General features: G+C 41.6%; 1 protein-coding gene across 1 annotated transcript in view; it reads right to left on the reverse strand.

Moving 5' to 3' along the window:
* The window catches only part of esamb (endothelial cell adhesion molecule b), a 78,639-nt gene extending 69,586 nt beyond the window's left edge, over nucleotides 1-9,053 (reverse strand). Inside the window, exon 1 of the mRNA XM_045703808.2 lies at nucleotides 8,568-9,053. Coding sequence (XP_045559764.1) covers nucleotides 8,568-8,622 — 55 coding nt within the window. The 5' untranslated portion in view covers nucleotides 8,623-9,053. The remainder of the gene's footprint in view (nucleotides 1-8,567) is intronic.
* Between the last annotated feature and the right edge of the window lie 7,254 nt (nucleotides 9,054-16,307).

Raw genomic sequence — 16,307 nt, forward strand, 5'->3', positions numbered from 1 at the left:
CTACCTTCAAACTCAGTGTCTCTTTGTTTGACATCATGGGAAAATCAAAAGAAATCAGCCAAGACCTCCACAATTCTGGTTCATCCTTGGGAGCAATTTCCAAACACCTGAAGGTACCACATTAATCTGTACAAAAAATTGTACGCAAGTATAAACACCATGGATCCACGCAGCCGTCATACCGCTGAGAAAGGAGATGCGTTCTGTTTCGTTATGTTTGGAGGAAAAAGGGGGAGGCTTGCAAGCCGAAGAACACCATCCCAACTGTGAAGCACGGGGGTGGCAGCATCATGTTGTGGGGGTGCTTTGCTGCAGGAGGGACTGGTGCACTTCACAATAGATTACATTATGAGGTAGGAAAATTAGGTGGATATATTGAAGCAACATCTCAAGACATCAGTCAGGAAGTTAAAGCTTGGTCGCAAATGGGTCTTCTAAATGGACAATGACCCCAAGAATACTTCCAAAGTTGGGGCAAAATGACTTAAGGACAACAAAGTCAAGGTATTGGAGTGGCCATCACAAAGCCCTGACCTCAATCCTATAGAAAATGTGTGGGCAGGACTGAAAAAGCGTTGATCGAGCAAGGAGGCCTACAAACCTGACTCAGTTACACCAGCTCTGTCAGGAGGAATGGGCCAAAATTCACCCAACTTATTGTGGGAAGCTTGTGGAAGGCTACCCGAAACATTTGACCCAAGTTAAACAATTTATAGGCAATGCTACCAAATACTAATTGAGTGTACGTACATTTCTGACCCACTGGGAATGTGATGAAAGAAATAAAAGCTGAAAAATCATTCTCGCGACTACTGACATTTCACATTCTTAAAATAAAGTGGTGATCCTAACTGACCTAAGACAGGGAATATTTACGAGGATTAAATGTCAGGAATTGTGAAAAACTGAGTTTAAATGTATTTGGCTAAGGTGTATGTAAACTTCCGACTTCACCTGTATGTTATGGAGTTATTTTTGTTATACAGCACACAGTAGCAATGCATCTGTAGCCTGTATACATACACGGGGATGGGAATGTTGGAGTGGAGGTGTAGTTGGATTCTCTCAAGAGGGCTCCCGAGTGGTGCAGTGGTCTAAGGCACTGCATCTCAGTGCTAGAGGCGTTACTACAGGCACCCTGGTTCGATTCCAGGCTGTATCATAACCGGCCGTGATTGGGAGTCCCATAGGGTGGCACACAATTGGCCCAGTGTCGTCCAGGTTTGGTCGGTGTAGGTTGTCATTGTAATAAAGAATTTGTTCTTAACTGACTTGTTAAATGACTAGCAAAATAAAAAAATAATTCAAAGGGCTTTATTGGCATGGGAAACATATTGCCAAAGCAAGTGACATAAACAATATCATATGAACAGTAAACATTACACTCACAAAAGTTCCAAAGGAATAGAGAAATTGGAAATGTCATACTATGGCTATATACTGTGCTGTAACGATGTGCAAATAGTTAAAGTACAAAAGGGAAAAAAATAAATATGGGTTGTATTTTCAATGGTGTTTTTTCTACACTGGTTGCCCTTTTCTTGTGGTAACAGATCACAAATATTGCTGCTGTGATGGCACAGTGTGGTATTTCACCCAATAGATATGAGAGTTTTTGTAATTCTTTGTAGGTCTGTTTAATCTGAGGGAAATATGTGTTTCTAATATGGTCACACATTTGGCAGGAGGTAAGGAAGTGCAGCTCAGTTTCCACCTCATTTTGTGGGCAGAGTGCACGTTTTTATTTTATTTAACCTTTATTTATCTAGGCAAGTCAGTTAAGAACAAATTCTTATTTATAATGACGGCCTACCAAAAGGCAAAAGGCCTCATGCGGGGACAGGGGCTGGGATTAAAAATAATATGAAAATATAGGACAAAACACACATCATGCAAGATACACCATAACACTACATAAAGAGAGACCTAAGACAACAAAATAGCATGGCAGCAACACATGACAACACAGGATGGTAGCAACACAACATGACAACAACATGGCAGCAGAACAAAACATGGAACAAACATTATTGGGCACAGACAACAGCACAAAGGGCAAGAAGGTAGAGACAACAATATATCACACAAAGCAGCCACAACTGCCAGTAAGTGTCCATGATTGAGTCTTTGAAGAGATGGAGATAAAACTGCCCTGTTTGAGTGTTTTTTGCAGCTTATTCCAGTCGCTAGCTGCAGCGACCTGAAAAGAGGAGCAACCCAGTCATGTGGGTGCTTTGGGGACCTTTAACGGCACAACTGGTGTTGTATGTGGAGGATAACGGCTGCAGTAGCTATCTCAGATAATGGGGAGTGAGGCATTAGAGGGTTTTTGCGACGGGTATACAGAGATTACCAGTTTACAGAGGAGTATAGAGTGCAGTGATGTGTCCTATAAGGAGTATTGGTGGCAAATCTGATGGCCGAATGGTAAAGAACATCTAGCCGCTCGAGAGCACCCTTACCTGCCGATCTATAAATTATGTCTCCGTAATCTAGTATGGGTAGGATGGTCATCTGAATCAGGGTTAGTTTGGCAGCTGGGGTGAAAGAGGAGCGATTACAATAGACGAAACCAAGTCTAGATTTAAACTCAGCCTGCAGCTTTGAAATGCTTCCTTTGGCTTTGATGCCTCATGATTGAGTACTGCTCTGTTCAAGTAGACTGTGATTTTTTATTTTGCTGTGATCTGATAGGTGTCAGTGGGCTGACTGAACGCTCTGAGAGACTCTCGGTTGAGGTCAGTGATAGTAGTCTACAGTACTAATGCCAAGAGATGAGCTATAGGTGTACGTACTGTAGGAGTGCCCTTATCCAGTTCCGGCATTTAGGTCACCGCAGATTAGTACATGTCCCTGGAAATTATTGATCTCCCCTCCAGGATGGAGAAGCTGTCTTCACTAAAGTATTGGGATTCTAGTGGGGGGAAAGGTAGCACACAGGAGGGAAATTTGTAGCCAAATGTAAAACACACACTCTCTCTCTCACCCTCCTTAAAAGGTCCTTAGCCTCACAAAACCAGGCCTGGAAGATCTAAAACCAGACGCCACCTTCTAAGACCAGGTCACACACCTAATCTACCCCATCCACCTGGCCCCGAGGCCTGCAGAGAGGATAACGCATGCTACTCTCTCACTCCTCAACGAATGCTAATCTCTCATGTCCCCATAGCCAAAACCATCAATCTCCCTCCTCGGTTCAAGCACAGCCATCTTCTGCCCTTTCCCCTGACAAACCCATCTAGCTTTACTCTGCAAACCTGTCATTCACCATTACAGAGCTAACCAATCTCTACCAGCTCTATACCACAGACCCATCTTCTGCCCTTTCCCCTGACAAACCCATCTAGCTTTACTCTGCAAACCTGTCATTCACCATTACAGAGCTAACCAATCTCTACCAGCTCTATACCACAGACCCATCCTCTGCTATTACACCCACGGATCCCATCGCTCTACAATTACACACAAACTAATCTTCCACCAACTCACTACAAAACTCTTCTCTTCGACCCGGTAACCCGTCTCCTACCTGCACAACAAAGCCGACAGAATAAAGGCAGGTTTTCACACCTTTGTAACCTGCCTTGGAAATCAATGGCAAGACATTTTAAAATGTAAATGAAAGAGTTTTCCAGAGGTTTCCGTTTTAACAAAGGGCTGTTTGTGATGGTGCATGAGAGATAGAGGGGAATAACAGTTGTACATCCTCTATCTTAACGACATATTCAGGAAGCTGAGACTAGAACACCCCAGCCCCCCACAAGACTCAACATGATTTTAATGAATTGCAAAAAAATTGAACAATATAAATCTCAACTGAATGTGGTTTTGTTCTGATCTATGGCGTGTGGCATGCTACAGATCTTACCTCTACATACTTTCACATGTCCAGAACATCCAACATTTCAAAATGATACTATTAACCCATGGACATCAAGTACTCCAACTGATATGCAATGTATGAAAAGTGAAATTGAGTCAAACCAAATTACATAAAAATCAACACCTAAAGGTGAATAAATGAACTGAAACACTATTGAGGCCAAAGCAAGGAGCACGTTGTCTCAGTCAGTAATTGGCAGAGTGGGATGATAGTGGCATGGCCTCACTGGCCTGTGTTCCAACTCATCTCCCTGGCATCCTGAGCCTTCCGTTCCCCCTTCCCTACCTGCCATCCCCTCCCTCCCCTGCCTTCCATTCTCCTGCCTTCCTACCCCACTTCCCTCCCATAACTGCCCTCCCCCTCCCCTGCCTGACGCCTGCCCTCTCCCACCTGCCCTCCCCTGCCTGATGTCTGCCCTCCCCCACCTTCCCTTCCCTCCCCTGCACTAACTCCCCTGCCTTTCCTTACCTTCCCTCTCCTGCCTGCCCTCCCCTCCCCCACCTTCCTTCCCTCCCCTCCCCTGCATCATTAGTTACATGAGGACAGGATATAGATGGAGATGTGGTGGTGATGAAGAGCTCCTGTCAGGCTGCAGCTGTGGCAGCACCAACACTGCCACCTTGACGGCAGTCAATCAGTGTGCCTCAGCCTCAGCTCGCTTCACTGCACTCAATTGTCAGACTCAGCTTCACCATCAGAACCTCTCTGTTTCCTTCCCCACAGAGTTACACTGTACCATAGTAGACTCGGCAGACAACATAAATCGCAGAACTGTATGTTCGACTGAGTATTATTCATGCCACAAAGACAGGCCTATTTATAGGCCTATTTTCAACCCATTAAAAACAACCATTGTAGGCTACTTTTGTCTTTCTGCTAATTCAGACAGACACATCAACAGATTGGCAGTGTATAAAAGAAGGCTACTGTATGCTATTCTGAAGGGAGCTCAAACAACTAACAGCATGGAAAGATAAACACGGAGGAGTCTACATTACCATAAATATTCAAATATTAAAACAACTCAGTGTAACATGTTCGCCCATTCACTGTCAGTAGTAGTAGGAGTTAATGAGGTGAAATACTGACTGCGTAGGTGCTACACGTCCTGGCTGCGTTGTATATATAAATAATTGCCCCATCTAACTGGGCATTAGCCTCGCTAATGATCTCTGCTGAGAGAGGAGCTAATTCCGAGGCACTGGCTCCCTCCATTCCAGCCGCCTCCACTGTTACAATGGAAAAAAATGCGCTTTTGCTTCACATATAGACACTGCTGAACACAAGTAAAACTTCTGGGGGGGAAAACAGTACTACTGTCAAATCATCTTTGCTACCAAAGATTTTTGCCTACTATAAAGCACTACGATTACTCAGTGATTAATTGCTCACATGTACCCAACATAAATGCACATATTTCAGGACAGTACAGTCTATCTCCTGTTATGGTTTGACATAGGGTGTCTACCCACTCTACCTAGAGTGGGTGAAAACACGCATTGATTCAGAAATGTTCCTTCCTTATGTTATAAAATGCATTTTATTAAGACAAATATGATTCATCATGTTCTGAATCGGTCAGTGGGGTATTTCTCTAACATATAATTAACATTATATGCAAAAAGTCAGATTTCGTAACCTAGCCTGCTTCTCGCAGCGACTTTTGGGGATTTTACATGTTGTGGTGGTCATCTTCAAAGTTCTTTCCACGAGTCGCAAAAAGCTAAATTAGCATGATACAAGCTGAATTAAATGTAAAAGGCTTACAAAATAAAAAGCTTGCCGTACGCGCAAAGCTCCGTTGACATTTCACAGAGATTAGCTTGTTTTTCTGAGAAATCTTTGAAAAATAACAGGAGTTTACCATTAACATATAAAGCATATAATATAATATGAAAATAATAGATGTGATGTCTCAAAATCAATATCCATCTTACCTCTATATTGTTTTATGTCCTCTGGATTCGAGAAGAAAGATGACGAGTTCAAACGTGAGCTGACAATGGTATTTTCACCACTTTTTTTTCTTCTGGCCTCCATTGAGATTTAGTCACCCTAATCATGGCTATCCTACAAGGGTAAAAACTCCAATCAATTTTGAACAGATTATGATAGAGACATTAAGTTTGAACCGTTGGTTTTCTTAGAGGATTAACATATTTTTTTACCCCAATGGTCAAAACATGTGTTTTTGATTGTACACCCTCTAGAAAGTGGCAGAATATTTTACTCTTGCACAAAAACAATAATTAGTGACTAAGGGAGAAAAAAAATCATGCTTGTTGAATCAGCTGTCTCAATAAAAAGAAAACTGTCCATAGCAATGTTATTATCATATCACTTCTGTCAGGCCTAATTGGCCAGTTTAAGTTAAAGTGTGACATTTGCACTAGTCAACCCGGTCTGTGTGTTGACAAAAGAGGCTTCCTCAATCCAATAGACCCCTAGTCTCATTTTACTGCTCTTCCTCCCCAGAGAGAGCAGAGAGTGACATGGCATCAGCAACCTGTCACTCAGCATGTAAAATAGCTCGGGTATGAAATACCCTTCCACTGAGATCAGTCTGTCCTCCTAATCCCTACACATCTTTACAACAATCAAAGTTTCCAATTAATCTGAGCATAGCAACTGTGATTAAAACAGGCAAAAAGCTAATGAAAACATAAATTACATTTTGTTTTGTAAATGGAAGCTCTCCATTGACAATAGGCTTACTTGATGTTAGGCAGCAACAACTTCAGCTGGGTGAGCATTTAATAGGTCCCATCACAAGCTCCCATTAAGCACACACACACAGAGATACACCCACTCATAGGCTAGCTACATACAGAGGTAATCACCTTCCTTATCTAGTGGAACACTGCAGTATCAGGGTCTGACATCAGCAGAACGTTATAGGGGCAGAGTTGAGTGGTTATAGCTGATAGTGTAGAGCACCTCTCCTCTGAGACCACCAAATGTTTCACAATTTTGTTGTAGCCCTGACCTAGCTCACCTGATTCACCTATTCAAGGGCTTGATGATTACAAGTTGAATCAGGTGTGTTAACTGTGGAATAGTTAAAATACATGGAACAGCTGGGGGTCCCCGAGGAGAGGTTTGAAAATCCCTGGCCTAGAGCCCTCAAATTCATATCTGGACCTCTAAGCCAGTTCCACTGCTTCTTTTCTCCATTCTTCCCCTCTAACTACATGTTTGCCATTTTAATACCAGTCCCTCAGCCAGTCAGTCGTCATCACTCGCGCTTTAATCTCATCAGCCAACACCGCCACCCAGGCCGGACAGTGAAGCTATACCTTGTCCTTGCCTTGTTAAAACGCCAAGGCAAATCAGTGGATTACAACCTCATTTGACTTCAGCAGCGTGGTCTGGGCAGTTTAGTGACAACCACAATGCTCATCTCACTGTTGCTGGGAGTCAATCACATATCTAGTATGGGGGTTTCCTCAACACAACATGGGTTACAATAGGCCAGGGTTCCCCAACTGGCGGCCTGCAGGTGATTTTATTCGGCCCCCCAAATCATTTACATTTTACTTTGGGGGATTAAAAAGACTAAAAGCACCAGCATATCAGCTTTGAATTTGAATTTTGTAAATCTGTTTCAAAGTATTCCCACGCATAATAGAGACATATGTGATAGTATACAAATATAGGCAAGGTTTGGCATGATTGTTTTAGTCACATATTATATCTATTTCAGCTTCTTGCGATCCATTTGCGCTCTACATATTATTTGTAATTATGTTCCGGTCCCCTGACCATCCGCTCAAGAAAAAGAAATCGGCCTGAGGCTGAATCTAGTTGATGATCCCTGGAATAGGCTATCTGTGAGTAAACCTGATTCAAAACTACATCTTTACCATCAGAATCACAGTGCTATTTGATAGTTGCAACTGTCCTGACAGGTTAAAACATTTAATTAGCCAGTAGCCAGTTAGATAGGTAGGCTATAAGCAAACCACACCTTTCTCCCCTCAACTATTGAGGAAACCAACACATGGTTCAATGGTGCTTTGAAACAAGACAAATAATAGCCACCTAAAAAACATGAAGGATATATTTTATTATTCCATGTACTAGATAACTTTTAATTTCAGGGGCCAAATCTCAGGAGGTAATTTGACTTTTTGAAGAAGAAAAAAATAATACAAAACTACATTACGACACTATTGTAACAAACCATGCAAATGCTTTTGGGACAGACAGTGGTTCCCACGTTTCTAATCAATCTAATAGATCTATTGATATCTAATAATGTAGATTTGGAGCCAAGAAATGCTTTTCATCAGGCTAGAACCCTAGACTAGAGCGCGAGGTCTTCACACATGATTTAGGTATTCATAGGTTCAATCATGTTTATAAAACAGTGGTAGCCTACCGCACATCCCTCTCAGTTCCAAATCTTATCAACAATTTGTGACATGTTTTTGACATCGCCTGAGGAATTTTCCAATGTCACATCTTCTGAAAGCTACACAGAATTACAAAAATGTAGTTTAATGTGAAAAATAACTTCTACCACAAGCCTTTGATGACCATAACCGCCTATGTGTAAATAATTGACGCAAAGCTGGAACGACAATAATGTTTGATATAATGGAAAATGTGTCAAACTTGTTTACATAATACAAAAAACAAAATGGTAAATAGACTGACTAGTTGTGGAACAAAATGAGCTTACCTTGAAAAACCCATAACAATGACAGGAGCGCTCGGACTCTCCCTGATATCGCCATCACCCAACATTAAACGCACGTGCCCGGTGCGAGCCACAGGACGAACAGCGAACTTGGGAGTAGGCGTCAGTTGTCTTTTTGAAGTTCGTCTCCTGTTCGATGGGCTGTCCTCCGCTCGGCTTCTGGCGAAAGTGAACGCAGGAAGCAGAACTTCGACAGTATGGAAAGAGGAAAGGTAATGGTTTATTAATTATTTCACTTTTCCCGTCCTGCGAGAAAACATCGCAGAGCACTGGCGCTGGTTCATCACTTCCACCATACACGGTGAAAGACGTAACCATTTGTCGATAAGTCAACTCTGTTTCCCTTGAGTTTACCCCCGTCACTCCACAAATCCTTACGTTTGTGCTGGCGTCCCCTCACTCCCCAGAGTTGAAACGTAGACAGCTGTCTCCTCTCCTCGTCCTCGAAGTGAACGGTTACAACCGGCCAACTACCCGCCTGCACCTTTGCGCACATGACAAGCCCCGCCCCTATCATTATGGACATGGTTTAACTTTGAACAGGTGGTTTTTATACTGTCTGCTCTGTGACATCTCTACACAAGATTAATATGAATAATTTATAGTACTAATTGTAATGTAGCCCGACCCTGGCTCAGCCTGCTGCAAGAGTCTATGTGTGTGTGTGTGTGTGTGGGGGGGGGGGGGGGGGGGGGGGGGGGGGGTGCAGTCTGTTTTATCTGGTGTTCTGTGTGAATTTAAGTATGCTCCCTCTCACTGGACGTGTTTTCGACTCTCTCTACCACACCTGATGTCTTGACCTCTGAATACTCAGCTATGAAAAGCCAACTGACATTTACTCCTGAGCAGTGGAGGCTCCTCAGAGGAGGAAGGGGAGGACCATCCTCCTCAGTGAAATTTCATAAAAATAAAAATAGTGATACATTTAAAAAAGATAAAACTATATTAAATGTATTCATATGTCACCAAATAATTGATTAAATAAAACTTTTTTGCAATGAAGGCCTGCAGTAACGTCAACAGCACTGTCTGGCATAGCGCCATGGTGCAGCTGGAGGACAGCTAGCTTCCATCCTCCTCTGGCTACATTGACTTCAATAAAAAACCTAGGAGGCTTGTAGGCCTCACCCCTTCCATAGACCTACATGGTAATTATGACCACTTCCGGAGGACGTCCTCCAACCAATCAAAGCTTTTGCAGTAGGAACTGACATGTTGTCCATCCAATCATAGAATTAGGATCAAGAGAATGAACCTATTGAGTTGTATTGGGATTGTACCACAGAGCGTTGTGGGGGTTTTATTTGTTGATAATCATGGTGACATTGTTGGATAGAGATTAAGAGTGAAAAGTGATAGTTACGCATTTTGGGGATATTATTCAATTTAAAAGATATATTTCAAATGACAGGAGACTGAGGAGGTATATTATATATTGTTTTCTTGGTTTTAGAACTTTATTTTTGTGTCCAGTTAGTGCAATTTATTTAAATTTGCCTTGGTAACCGTACCAGCGGGAGTGTGCAGTTTTCTGTGCCAGAATGGTAGAATAGCCAATGCTGCAGAAAAATGTTGTGGACTTTTTGTTGAAGAACCCCTTTAATTCTCTGGTACACGGAAAAGGTGTGAATTAAAAGCGAGGGTCGACCTCTGCCTGAGATTAGTTTCATGAAGAAGGATGAAAATGTGAGGCCGTTCAATATCACCTAGTATCAAAAGTATAGCTGATTAACAGGGAGCCTTTCATCAAGCCGCCTGTATTGGCCTTGCCTGTGTTTTTGGACATGTAAGAATTTGCTTTTAGAGGACACGATGAGATGGAAAGTTCCGCCGACAAGGACAACTACAAGGAGCTTGCAGGGGTAATTGCACGTTAAGATGATTTACTTGCTGAACATATCGAACGTTCGACTGGCTTTTCTGGGATATCGAAAACAATTCCGAATGATTTGACAGCTTCCATCGCATCGTCCATTAAAAGATGAACGCTTCTATCACACCGATTGTGTCACTGCATTTTGGTACACCAGAATGACATTCATTTCCAATGGAACGATGCGTTTCCCTTGCAGCATTCGGTTGCAGAGGCGGATGGAGTGCTTTCGTTGGATTTATCGAACGTGTGCGTAAAACTGTATGCGTAGACGGCTTGACAGAAATGGTAGCAAAAGGTGAATGTTGAACTTTTGTTGCATACATATCCAGATGATGCTGCGCCCTATTTTGCGCAAAGACGCTGTCAGTGTATTCGAAAGAGAGTTTGACGCAACGCATTTTTTCGCGAGTGCTGAAGTAAGCTTTCACTTTCCTCCGGTATTTATTTAGCAAAGATGATGACACATAATCACTCCGGACAGACACAAGCAAAAACTCATGATATAAATGTAGCAGCAGCCTAAACTACACCTAAACATCAGAAATCTGACATGCTGTATGGGATGAAAACGAGACTATTTTTCAGTCTGATCAACTGTAGGCTACTAATAAGAGCAGCTGCATACAGCCTATGCTCCCTGTCAATCTGGTCAAGGTAAAGTAATTGGTGACGTTATGTATTTATAGTCCATTTGTGTGTCAGGAGAAAATGTGAATGTGATCAAATTTAGTTTATATTCAAAATTGGGCTGGCTAGGCTGCCTATACGTTTTTAATCCATAATGATTAACTCGAATCAACATAATAGTGATGACCGATGTGAGTAAATGTTTTGTAAGGCCTACAGTTGCATAGGCCTGCATGATGCAAACATGCATAAAGCAAGCTCAGCCTGGTGAGTTCTATTGTCTATCAGTTGATGTCTATGTGTCTGGGTTGAGGAAATCCCCCTCCTAATCTAGTCTAAAAATAATTTATATGAACAAATATAAGGTAGCTGCAGTTTGACAGGGCCAGGAGTTTTTTCAGGAGTAAAGAAAAATCATGTGACCTGATTAGGAAAAACTGGTCCCATCATAGCCCATATTAAACCCTTTTACAACTGATTAATCACTGTCATACCTTATAGAGTCCAGAGTCTTCCTAGTTAGGTGAAAAAACTCCAGGCCCCAGGGGGTAAAAATTGCACCACCGCTCTGGGACCTATGGTGGCACCAGTCTGCTTGCAGTTGTCAGTTATCGTCAGGTAACTAGGCTTTATTCAGGAATGTTTCTTGGGATACTTTGATGTGTCAAGTGGGCGAGATGCACAGTCTGTGTTTGTTTGACTATATGAATTTTGAGATGTCTGAGTTTAAGTTCATAGAGAAACTCGTTGTCCAAACCTACGATGGCGCAGCTGTAATGGAATGTATCTGCTATTTGTATTTACAGCTAAGTCCCCTCCTGTTCCCTGATTTAAGAGGTGATGACCACTCCACTACCTTTGTAAACTTTCTCCTGACATGAACTGAAGCCACGTCTCATGTGCCCGCTCATCCACTGGCACATTGAATGTTTCCCCTCCAAGCACTGTGAGTACCCCTATACATTTTCTATCATTGCTGTATGTAGAGTCAAACACATACACAATCACATTAGTACACATCAATGATTTTACTCCTTGCTTGGACTAACTAATTCTTAGCTCTTTTGTCTAACTGTGTAGTGTGTTGACCGTCCTGTGTTGGTCAAGCATCTGAACACCTCAACTCATGCCTCATACCCTCATTCAATCACTGCTGTGATCCCTTTCCAACGCGGTGTAAGTAGCCCTCTCATTCCCATTCCCCATAATATGGTACTATAAATGTCTTTATTAAATGCTTTAGGTTAAAATAATTAGTCTTTGACAATTTTTGGAACACACTCATCTCCGTGTGTTTATGCGCCTATACCATGGGTCTCCCATCCTCCTCAATTTCTCAAGTCATCAGCCTCCACTGCTCCTGAAGTACTCACCTGTTGCACCTGCTACAACCACTGTGATTATTATTTGACCCAGCTGGTAATTTATAAACTTTTTAACATCTTGAAGAACAATCTGGCCTTAATGGCTATGTACTCATATAATCTCCACCCGGCACAGCCAGAAGAGGACTGGCCACCCCTCAGAGCCTGGTCCCTCTCTAGGTTTCTTTCTAGGCTCCAGCCTTTCTAGGGAGTTTTTCTTAGCCACCGTGCTTCTACATCTGCATTGCTTGCTGTTTGGGGTTTTAGGCTGGGTTTCTGTATAAGCACTTTGTGACATCTGCTGAGGTAAAAAGGTCTTTATAAATACTTTTTATTTGATTAACGGTGAAGAAAGTTGTTAAAGGACCAGTGCATTCAAAAAAAGGGATTTTCTGTGTTTTATGTATATTTCTACACTGAGTTTGGAATAACATGGTGAAATTGATGATAATGCCCTTTTAGTGTAAGAGCTATTTGAAAAGACCTGCTGAAATTTCAGCCAGGATCACCAGGCATCACCAAGTACTAAATTAGTTAACAGACCAAAAACAAAGATGGTTCCAAAGCTCTCTGCCAATAACAGCTAGTTTTCAGTTGTCCCCTCCCAACTCAGACCCCTCCCAGACAGACCTAGCAAAATTCTTGCTTGATAGCGTCTAAGAAAAGAGCAATTTATTTTGGTTTCTTTTTGTCCATTTTAATTGAAAACAATCCCAGTAATTGTTATCCAGAAATGATTTGATATTGAAATAAAAACATCTGCAGTGGACCTTTTAAGGTCAAGTGCTAAGGGGATACAAGCTAAGAAGATAAGCATGGCAGTGGCATGTATAGGCCTACTGAATGGACAGGGTGTATGGAATAACGCTGTGAATGAGCATGGAGATGATTATTCCTGATTTGTACTGAAATGTATAATCAGGTCAATGCCATAGATAAAACATTTCAGCGATATAGTTCATACTGAAATTCATTCAATGCCAAATCAATTGAAGTGCATTACCCGAGTCTCATTTAAAAGTTTATATATAGGACACACTTCTTTCGCATGTAAAAACCCCCAGGAAACATTAACAGATAGTTGTGTGAGAGGACAGACAGGAGCATGAGCTAGGCTTTTAAGTTGTAGTGTAAGTCTGAGGTCCTGCCTCAGCTCATAAATGGGTTGTCAGGTGAAATATTAATGTCTGTGGGGCCCATGTGTTGTTTTAGTTGTTGGATGTAATGGATTTATTACATGATATCAAATCCAGCATCTTTTAGACTGATCTGTCCTCACCTCGACCTGCAGTGAAGTACACAACGACCATGACCGCCACCACTGCTAACCTCAACCCACTACCTCATCACATCAGACCTGTGTGTTCCAGAACTTAGAGTTAATAATTGACTGGCAGAGTCTTGAATTTTTCATTGCCTCATATTTTCGGTCCTGCTTTTCCTGCTTTTTAACATTGTCAGCCAATTTGACTGCATTTTTTTGAGGTCATAACTCACAAAGAAGATTTTCACTGGCTATAAAATAGAGCTTCAATTAATAACATGAGTTGTTATGTTACACCAGACAGTCACTCGCTAGTCTGAATGGAGGTGAAATGTAACTGTCTGAGCATCATTCTCCAGTAGACAGGAATAGGTAAATGAGAGAGCGCTTGACATGACCTCAACATGACCTGTCTATGTAACTGATGCTCATGTTTTACTCTCACCAGATAGGAACACACCCCAAGAATATCTGAAAAGCCTACTGAAAAGATATAGCTAGTATTTGAAGTCCACCCTCAGCTTATTCACACTAACATACCAAGGAAACTAGATGCTGATGGCTATTGTAAATTATTGATAATTCATGGTGGGTATATGGAGAGAGGCACTAATCTCAAACTGCACAGTGGGAACATTCCAAGCCTGCACTGTTTTTCACTCCACATATATTCCCAAAACAGATTTTTTAAATTGCGGGGCAAGCTTTATAGAGCAGGCCTAGCCTCTATATCATTGTTACTTTGTTTAAGGAACCACAAAATGTGCACTATGTCCCATGTGAGATCAACTGTGATTTGTGGCATTGGATTGCCTTAAAAATGTATTTTGTGTGAATATAATTAAAAGTCCAATGCAGACGTTTTTATCTCAATATCAGATCATTACTGGGTAACAATTAAGTACCTAACTGTGAATGTTGTCAATTAAATTGGTCAGAAATAAACAAAAACAACTTCTTAGCAAAGGGCAATTCCTCAAGCAAGAATTTAGCAAGGGCTGTCTGGGAGTGGTCTGAGTGGGGAGGGGGAAACTAAAAACTAGCTGTTATTGGCACACAGGTTTGGAACTCTCTAATTACTCTCTGTCACCGTCCATAGAAGGGTAAAACTCCATCCCACCAAAACAGGCAGAACTTTCAGGCACTCTTTTCAAACAGCTCTTATACCAAAAGGGCATTATCATCATGTTTACAATATATTCCAACCTCATAGAGTGAAAATATATAAAACTCAGGAAAATCATGTTTTTGACTGCACTGGGCCTTTAAAGAAGTACTTCCTTGTTGTCCATCCATTCTGTGCAATAGCTTATTTCAATGGCATGCACTCCCTAATTATTTGGTATCTTTTCATTTTGAGCTGCAGTTGACTTCCTGAAGAAGTTCTTTGTTAAACACGTTCAAGTGCGAAGAACCCCTTCTCTCAATATCAGGTGGAATATGGGCCTCTCTGTCCTTGACTGTCGGGTCCATGCTTTGATAGTGTGTCTGGTCTGACATGATTAATGACTCAATTAAACTCTTTGTGCTTTGTTCCTCAGTTCACTTTCTCATTTTCTGAACTAGTGGAACTCAAATGTATCAGAGAATCTATCACCGGGTAGTTTGTTATGAATGTATGATTGATTAGTGTCATCTAGTGGTCAAGAGGTGCAGAGCATCCGTTTTCACAACCAGATGATATCCTGCAGTATTTTAATTTAAATTAGAAATTGAGAGGAAGATATCCCCCAATCCTCTCAATCCTTGTGTGAACCCTCAGTCTCAACATCTTTCTCTGAAAAGCATCTCCTCACTGAAAGATGGATTTTATTTATTGGGGTGGCAGGTAGCCTAGTGGTTAGAATGTTGGACTAGTAACCGAAAGGTTGCAAGATCAAATCTCTGAGCTGACAAGGTAAAAAGATCTGTCGTTCTGCCCCTGAACAAGGCAGTTAACCCACTGTTCCTAGGCTGTCATTGAAAATAAGAGTTTGTTCTTAACTGATTTGCCTAGTTAAATAAAGGTAAAATATTCAGACAGATGCCAAAGAGGTAAATTGCACAAAAACCAGTCTCTCTTGTGACAGACTATCATATCCAGCACATGTGAGATTTGGTTCTGGATTCTGTGATTACATAAAAAATAATCTGTTGATTTTAAACATACTCAAATTTCAGCCTATTTTATTGCATCTTATCCATATCTCTCATCTGTGGCAATGCTGATGCATTTAACCACCCTCATAATGTATTAGTGTACAGCATTATAGTCACAGTAATTTTATACTGTAATATACAGACCCCATAGTCACAGTAGGGTCACAATTCTTGAATCCATAGGAGGTTGGTCGCACCTTAATTGGGGAGGATGGGCTGAAGGTAATGGCTGCAGCAGAATAGGTGGAATAGTATTAAATACATAAACACATGGTTTCCATGTATTTGATGCCATTCCATTTGCTCCGTTCCGGTCATTATTATGAGCCGTCCTCCATCAGCAGCCTCCTGTGCTTTAATCACTAAAGAGGAAGGATCTCGAGGCCATGACTGGAGGGGACTATGTGAATGACTTAACTATGAATGGGACACCAGGATTATTAGGAGAGGGC

Source organism: Salmo salar, chromosome 20, assembly GCF_965601325.2.
Source record: "Salmo salar chromosome 20, fSalSal1, whole genome shotgun sequence".
Lineage (NCBI taxonomy): Eukaryota > Metazoa > Chordata > Actinopteri > Salmoniformes > Salmonidae > Salmo > Salmo salar.